This window comes from Dioscorea cayenensis, chromosome 14, assembly GCF_009730915.1.
Source record: "Dioscorea cayenensis subsp. rotundata cultivar TDr96_F1 chromosome 14, TDr96_F1_v2_PseudoChromosome.rev07_lg8_w22 25.fasta, whole genome shotgun sequence".
NCBI classification, from domain to species: domain Eukaryota; kingdom Viridiplantae; phylum Streptophyta; class Magnoliopsida; order Dioscoreales; family Dioscoreaceae; genus Dioscorea; species Dioscorea cayenensis.
In genome coordinates, this window is record NC_052484.1 from 13522807 (window position 1) to 13531708 (window position 8902).

General features: G+C 29.3%; 1 protein-coding gene across 1 annotated transcript; it reads right to left on the bottom strand.

Moving 5' to 3' along the window:
- Positions 1-1173: 1173 nt before the first annotated feature.
- LOC120276470 lies at positions 1174-2881 on the bottom strand. Its single transcript, XM_039283222.1, has 4 exons — positions 2793-2881; positions 2383-2591; positions 2185-2239; positions 1174-1583 (listed from the first exon to the last, which is right to left on the bottom strand). Exons 2-4 carry the CDS (start codon positions 2517-2519, stop codon positions 1413-1415), a joined length of 363 nt encoding a protein of 120 aa, XP_039139156.1. The 5' UTR covers positions 2520-2591; positions 2793-2881; the 3' UTR covers positions 1174-1412.
- Between the last annotated feature and the right edge of the window lie 6021 nt (positions 2882-8902).

Sequence of the window (8902 nt, forward strand, 5' to 3'; positions counted from 1 at the left end):
AAAACCAAAAAACATAAAAAATAAACTGAAAATGAAAAATGAAAAAATAAAAAATTAACTGAAAAATAAAACTAAAAAAATACAAAAATAGAAACTGAAAAACAAAAAAATAAAATAAAAAAATAAACTGAAAATTAAAATTGAAAAAAAAAATAAACTGAAGATTGAAACTTAAAAAAAAAAGAAAAAATATAAACTCAAAAGTAAAACTAAAAATAAATAAATAAAAAAATAACGTTGCTACAGTGTTACACAACAAGTTGTGTGCCACTCTAGCATTTTCCAGATTTGGCGCTAGGTTGGAGTAAATCATGTGCCAAATCTGGTTAACACGCCAAATTTAATTAAAGGATGGAGAAGAAAAGAGAGGATTTTGCAGCAGCAGCAAGTGGTTTGCTGGTTTGCTGGTTTGCTCAATTGCCTTTGAGGATGGCTTAGTTTATTTGTTGCCTTTATCTTTAGCGAATGACAGATCTACAATTTTTAACATTGGATTCACATTGAGATTAGCGCAATGACAACTGAGTGTTTTAGTTTGGAACATTGGATTAAAGCAAAGTAACAAGTTTGGGGAAAAAAACATGATTTAAAAAAAAATTCATATATAATAAATAGCATAGTAAGAACAATTACGAATAACTTACAAAACTTTTTTTTAATAACCAAAACGGTACTTGTAAGTCCTAAAATTTTTTTATTGAAAATTAATTTATCTATAAATTTGTCAATTGTATTTTCTTCTTATTAATAAATTTGTGGTTTATTCACTTTTTTTAAAAAAAATAAATAAATAAATAAATTTATCAATCCATCATTTGTTGGGTTTTATATATCAACATTTTTTTAATAAAACAAATATTTTCTTAAGGTTCCTAGCTCTCTCTTGTCTCAATAATTTCCTTTGTTTTTTTTAATAAAATTTTCTGTAGGTATCAGTAATTTAACACAATTAATTTGTAGCTCGCATGATAAACCATAGGTTTTCATAAATCTTTTTTTTAACCTTCTTTATCGTTAGTTACTTTGACAAAAATAATTTTATTTTTTACAATATTGATAGAAATTTCAATAGTTTTCAAAATTAAGCTGAGAGCAAAAAAATTCACTATTCTAAAAATATAGCAAAAAAAAAAAAATAAACCACCAAAAACAAACACAAACAAACAATAAAACAAAGGGCACAATATATATGAAACCATTGCTTCATGTATGTACATAGAAGTTCTTTTGAAAACAAAATTGAACCCCCCACACACTAGAGCAATATCCAAACCCATCTACTAATAACTTTCTACTACCTAATTAACTAACCCTTAATATACTGCCATATTAACTAAAGAGTAAATAAAAGACCTGTTTAATTTTATAGATAAAACATTTAATTAAATAGTCTAATAGAGCATCAGAAGAGTTCAGAAATCAAGTCTCTTTGGCAAGAGAGGTTGAGCATATTGTTGGAGAAGCTTTGCTTGTTGAAGAAAGTGAACATCATGGACATGTGGGTTGTCAACTCTGGTTGGAGGAGATCCACAATAACATGAAGGTGGGCAACCATTACTTGAGCACTCATGCAACTCATCACTCTTCAAAATTTAACAAAAATTAAAAAAATTTAAAAAGAAAGGCAAAAAAAATAAATAAATAAATAAATAATCATTAGTGTAATTCTAATTTAATAGAAATAAAGACAAATTTTCTTTAAAAATATTAAATTCTAACACAGTAATAGAACATATTTTACTACTATATTCTTGCAAATCATTTTTAATTGTTTATGTGTCCTTTGAAGACAAAATGACAAAAAAATTATAAAAATATCAAACTACTCTTCAACTTTTCTTTTCATTTTTTTACTGAAAAGTTAAAAAAACTTAAAATTAGCAATAAATATTTATATTAAATTTTTAAGTTGATTTATAATGATATAACCATATAAGCAAATAAAACTGTTCTTTCAAATAATATAAACAAATATGACTAATCTTTAGAAGGGCATTATCATTTTCCTGTTAAAACAAAAGGCCATCTTCCTTTGATAGAACATTTCCATTATCATGAATCTAATGCATGTTATTCAACAAACAATATCTGTATTATAAATAATATTAACAGTGAAATTAAATCTTAAATTAATAACCATGCATATAGTAAACATGCATGAAAAGGTTAACAAGCCTCGCTCACCTTTATCCCTATCATCTCAAGAATCTCACTGCTCACTTGTTGATGGCTAGAATTGCTGCATATACAAAAAAAAAATTTAATAAATAAAATAAAAAAATAAAACTTCTTAATCAAATGTTAAGATAACTCAATAGAAAGAAAGAAACAATGTATCCATTTCTATATATATATATATATATATACATGTAACTGAGAGACCTTTGCATGTAATTGAGAGGGTAGACGAACTCCGAAGGCCGACGAGGTTTAGGGCACACCGGAAGCTCATCTTGCTTAAGCTCAAGAGTATCAGAAAGCTTAGATATGCGACTCCGTTTACTCTGATTGAGTTGCATGTCGTCTTTATATTGTATTTAATTAGTTTCCTTTTTCCTCCAAGAAATAGAATGAGAACTTTGGAAGAAACCCTGATTGAAAACAATGGTCTATTTATTTGTTAGATATCTCATGTAGAAGAAAGCCATGCAAAGAATGAGAATAGATATGAACCACATAGAAGAGAGGTAGGAGTTTCTTTTATTTATTTGTTTTCTTAATTTTTTTTAATTATTAATTTTTATTTTTTAACATGTGATTGGGCGTGAGTAGAGTTCGGAAAGAAAATTTACCTGGTTTTTCTTATATTTGTTTTCTTGCTCCGTTCTTCATGGAAATAACATGGTCTATCTAAAGAGAGAGAGAGAGAGGGAGGGAGAGAGCGGATGATATGAAGAGCTTCAATTGATTTCATGGCTTCATATTTATAAGTTTTAATGGAAATTATATTTTATTGCTTAATCGACAGTTTCTATATATATTTAGAGCATTGAATAGGAAATTTCCATTTAAAAGAAATTGATTTTTGAAAATTTTTATAATATGTCAAATTTACTTTTTTTTTTCTTACGTATATACCATAAATTTTACATCAATTATTTTATATTTGGAATTATTTTAAGGTTAGGGGTTAGGGTTTAGAATTTATAGAATTATAAAAAAGATTTGAATTGTAAGAAAATTGATTTATCATTGTAAAGGTGATTTTCATTGATTTCTTAATATTTTTACAATATGCCAAAATTACTTTTCTTTTCTAAACTAAGATTTTTTTCTCCATTATTTTCGTTTTATGGAATTGTTTTTAGGATTTAAATTGTAAAGCAAAGAACTTGATGTTTCTATATATATATATATACATATACATACATATATATATATATATATATATGTGGAGCATTGCAAAGGAGTGTTTTATTTTAAGAAAATTAATGTTTTTAATATTTTAAATAATTTGCTAAGTTTCTTTTTCCATTTTTTTGTTTGCCATATAATTATATTTCCATAGTTTAATTTTCATTGTTTTCATATTTTGAATCATTTTAGAGTGTATGATTTTAAAAAATTAAAAAAAAAAAGATTTGAATTGTAAGAAAATTGATTTACCAATGGTTTATAAAGAAAAACCTAATTTTTCTATATGTGGAGAGCATTGCAAAGGAGATTTCCATTGCTAAGTTTCTTTTTCCTTTTTTTTTGTTTGCCATATAATTATATTTCCATAGTTTAATTTTCATTAATTTCATATTTTGAATCATTTTAGAGTGTATGATTTAAAAAAAATATATATATATTTGAATTGTAAGAAAATTGATTTACCAATGGTTTATAAAGAAAAACCTAATTTTTCTACATGTAGAGCATTGCAAAGGAGATTTCCATTGTAAGAACACTGATTTTTAAAATATTATAATATACCAGATTTAGTTTTTTATATGGCATATTATATTTCCATATGTTTTCTATTGTGGCATAATTTTCATATTTGGATTCTATTTTAGGTTTTCGGGCATAGTGTTTACAGAATTATGAAAGATTTGCATGTTATCATCATTCTTTTGTATTTGAACTCATTTGATGTGATCATGTGCACTCCTTCCATATTACTTTCATGATGGTGTTACCTTGAATTAATAATTTGATAAAAATTCAACATTTCTTTTGCTTTTGTTATATGTTTTTTAGAAGATAATTATGTCATATTTACTGCTTATACAAAAATAGAGAACAAAATTGTCATTAAGACCAATAAGAGATAATTAAAAACATTATTCATTATTCATTTATTTTTATCTTGTATTTATAATTATATAAAAATTTCTTGCATATATCATTCTGAAATTGCTTCATTTAATTAAAATAGAATTTCAATAATTGAAGCCTTTTTAAAATTTTGGATTGTGTTCTTAACTCATATAATATATAATTATTTTTATTATTTTATTTATTTTTAGGATCGTATGTGTTATATTAAAGTTTTTTTTTAATTTTGTGTTTTTGTCTTCTTACTGTATATATATTTCGAAAATGTTGCGCCAGTACTTTTTTTATTTTTTATTATTTTTAAAATGGTTGCGATTGTTGTAAAAGCTTGGTGGTTTTCATATCACATTTAATTTTTTTTTTCGATAAATAAATGATTAGATTTAGCAAATATTTAAACAAAAACTAATTGTATATTAAACGCTTTCACTTCTAACAATAGTCTTTCAAATTTCTCATATTCTTAAGACATCTTCACCTTTAAAGATTTTCTTTTAAAATAAATCCATATTTTTTTTATCTATTTACCACTCTTTTAACAAGATAATAACTAGTTTTAGAGTACACATGTAATCAACATTTTCAAAACTCATTAAAAAGGATCATTCAACTAGACAAATAGACAAAGTGACTATCTTAAAACAAAATTAACAAAGATTGAAACTTATTTCCTCTTTCAAAAATCACTTGCTAATGAACTTTTTGGTTACTAATAATTTTTGAATGAGTAGGATTACTAAAATCATTTGAAAGATCACGTTTTTGACATGACCAAGCTACAACTCAACCTAACGTTCAAGATTTAATAATTATGTCAAAATTTCTCAATAACATTAAGAAACATGAGCTAGAACAACGAGCATTTAATTTAATTAGGGGTACGTAGAAATTTTTTTTTTCATCTTTAATAAAGAGATTGTTTTTAATTTTTAGTTCATTAAAAACTATAAAAAAACTTAAATATATGCAAACTTTAAAGTTTCTTCCAATATAACCCATTTTACATGCTCTTATCCTAATGCTATACATTATTCATATTAAAAGTTATAAATATGTATAAATAAATAAATAAATAAATAAATAACGCCTTTTGTTTTAAGAATAAGGCTTTTCTTTTTTTCCGAACTATTTGTTGGATTAGAAATTCAAATTAAAAACCAATTTATTTTATACAAAAGAATTAAAAACAAATTATTCAAAATTTTAGAAAGAATTTTTTTTAAAATTTAAAATTTACAAAAAGTAAATAATGTACTAATATATATATATATATATATATAAAATTAATCATTAAAATAGTCCCTCTATTTTTCTCACCCTTCACTTTTGGTCCTTGCACTTGAGTTTTTGTATTTTTGAATCCATCTCGTTTTGAAATTGGTTAATGATGAGTCTACAACATTCATGTATTCCATATCATTTTGTACACTCATTTGGCTTGTATTAAGATTATATTGTGGGATTCGATGCTAAATCTAATGTGTCTTGCACTCTTAGGCTTCAGGTAATACTTAAAGACAAGGGAGAACCAAAAGAAGCATTCCAAACCTTAAATGAAGAAGTTGGAGCTCTCTCGGCATTGATTGAACAAGAACAAGGCAAATTAGGTGGCTTATGGGCAGCTTACGACCTAACTTACGACTATAAGCATTTTACAGAGAACCTTGTGGGCATGCTTATGCCTGAAAGGAGGAGTTAGAGCCAAATTAGAAGACCTTACGGGCAGGACTTACGCCCATATGGATGCCCTTAAGGACTATCCAGAGGAGCTTACGACTAGAGCTTATGCTCGTAAAGCCGGTAACAAGGAACAAGACAATGAAATTTATGGGTATAAGCTGGACTATAATACAAACAAAAGACTTTACGGACACGACTTACTGCCGTAAGTGATCGCATAAGGCTCGCGACCCATCTTCTTCTAGCTCCTTACGGCCACGTCTTTACTCCTGTGAGTAGCTCATAAGCAGGTGAATATAAATAGATCTAATGAGGATTTTCAAGGAATTTTTGGGATATTTTTTAGAATTTTCTTGGAGGTGAAACTAGGGGAAGAAGGAGACAAATCTTCAGAGCTCAAAGGGCGATTCTAAAGGAGCTTTGTATCCACATTCAAGGGGATAGGAAATCGTAGCCGTCGAGCTTACCTTGGCGGCATGTGTGCTTTCCTAGGGCTTTTATGCTTTTAATGTCTCTCATTGTGTTTTGTTGTTGAATGATTGCCCTCAACTAATGGAGGGCTAATTTGTTGATGTTTGGGCATAGTGAACCTTATAGTTTACTCTTTGACATTGGTTGTTGGATTCATGTAATTTACTTGTTTTCTTTATTGCTATCCATTCTATTTGAGTCTAACTGCGTGTTTGAATGCTTGAATGCAATTGTGGCAAAAGGCCTAGTTGTTATACCCGATGTGCTTTGTGATGAGAAAAAAATTTCTACCTAGCATAGATATGTCATGATTAGAGGGAATTGTGAGTTTTAGTCTAGACATAGGGTACTTTGGAGAGTCCATCTCCCTCAGTTCTCCCAAGTGAGTTAATGACTCTCTCTATGCTCTTTGGAATCATGTGGAGTAGATTTTAGGAAAAATCGCATCTCTACTATGCATTCAGATTAGGGGAAATCTCTCCTCATAAGAGAGATTGCCTACGTAAGAGATTCTCATTAGCTTACAGTGAGGTTTCATACAATGTTAATGCGATTGTATTGATGTCTGTATTAGCTCTGCACTGATTTAGTTACTCTTCACCCTTTATTAAGGGGTTTAGTATAATTCTGGAAATCTCTCAGCTCAAATAAGATTGCATTCATAGACAACCTTTGTCATGCACTTTACCAAACCCTAGAAGGATGCTATGCCTGGACATCATTCTTGCCCCTGATTTCTCTTTTGTTTTATTTCTGTATTTCTTGATTTATTCTCTTTTGTTCACACACACATCACTCGATCTATTAGGCTAATTTTCGGAATTAGAGTTATTACTAGTACTCTTATTCTTCCCTGTGGACCGACATCTTGCTTTACACACACTATTATTACACAATCGGAATGTACACTTGCATCCCTATCAGGTCAAAGAAGTCTAAACCACAACATGCCTTCTAATTTAGCAAACATAGCATCTTTTATTATTAAAATATTATTAAATAATTAAAAAAATAATAAATAATAATAAAACCGCCACCACCACTGTGTTCCTAGTTGGCTCATCCACCACATATGACTCCACCAAAACCGTCCCTCCCACCGGCGTCACCACTATATGGATTGTTATCACAGACCAATAATTATTCAACCTATATGAGATCAAACTCACGCATGCTTTTCATCATCCAAGATCTCCACACTCTCTATGCTCATCACCACCGCCAACCCAGACACCACTCTCACCTCCTAGAGACTTGATACTTAATATCTTTTATTAACAATGACATGGCAATTCTTCACAAAGTGTTTATAAGTCTCTAGGTTTTTAATCCGGTGTACACTGTATTCACCCAGAGCTGCCATTGTTTTCACTATAACCAAGCATCATTTCCTTGACCTAGCAGTGTGTTCATGGTATTTTGCCACAGGCTCCAGTACTAGATGTGCCATGTATCTTTCTACCACCTTGTTGTTGTTGTTGTTGTTGTTGTTGTTGTTGTTAATGATGATGTTTGTGACTCTATGGTGTTGAGTTGTGGTCTATGGAGGACTATAAAACATGATTTCTTTTTCTCTTTCTTTCTTTCATTATGTTTGTATGTATATAATTATAAAAAAGCTACGTTCTTCACAATGTCTGAACTTACTACCAAATAGTGAAAATATAACTAATTAGATACTTGCCTTTGAGTTGCTCTAGATGGTGATAATCCTTATTGTACGTAATTATATACTTCTTGTGGACCCCGCCCCTTTTAATCTTAGCTATTAGTTAATTAATTAATTAATTTTATTCATTATTTTATTTTTCTGATGAGATCCTTTCTTATCTCCCCTAGTAACTATCATTGATCAGGTCTTATGCAATACACCGAGAGTTCTTGATCCCTGCTAAGTGCCATACACAATTTTCTAATAGTGATCTTATAGGAAGCCGAGGTTTAAGTTGATAAGTGCTTAATTGAACACATTTTTATATTATTTCATACACTTAATTGTCCTGCATTGTGGCATTTACTTGGAAGATGATGCTTAACATGGTGTAAAATTGATTTCGGATCATGGGCAATGCATAATGAGTAGGAGGGAGCTAAAAGAAGCAATGTTGAACCAAAATAAGGAAGATAAAACTCTCTCGACATCAAGAATAAATGATGAGGCTAGATATAACACCTTATAGTCCTTTTACTGCTGTAAGCCTCATCTAGAGAATTTTGCTGACATGCTCATAAGAAGGAGCACAATTGCCAGACAGAGGAGCTTACAACTAGGGGTTACGCCCGTAAACAGGGGCATGAGGTTCATCTTGAGGAGTTTACATGGAGCACATACTGCCGTAATGGAGGCCACAAGCATCATTTAGATAAGTTTACTGCCAAGCACTTATGGACATAAGCTATGCCATAATACCAAGACAGAAGACCTTACAAGAGGAGCTTACAGCCATAAGATACCCATAAAGCATGCGGCGCATCATCTCTAGCTCCT

Coding starts and splice junctions, on each gene's coding strand:
- LOC120276470 (XM_039283222.1), bottom strand. CDS start 2,519: ATGCAACTCAATCAGAGTAAACGGAGTCGCATATCTAAGCTTTCTGAT. Junction 2,240..2,382: donor CCTCTCAATTACATGCAAAG/GTCTCTCAGTTA, acceptor TTGTATATGCAG/CAATTCTAGCCATCAACAAG. Junction 1,584..2,184: donor TTGAGATGATAGGGATAAAG/GTGAGCGAGGCT, acceptor TAAATTTTGAAG/AGTGATGAGTTGCATGAGTG.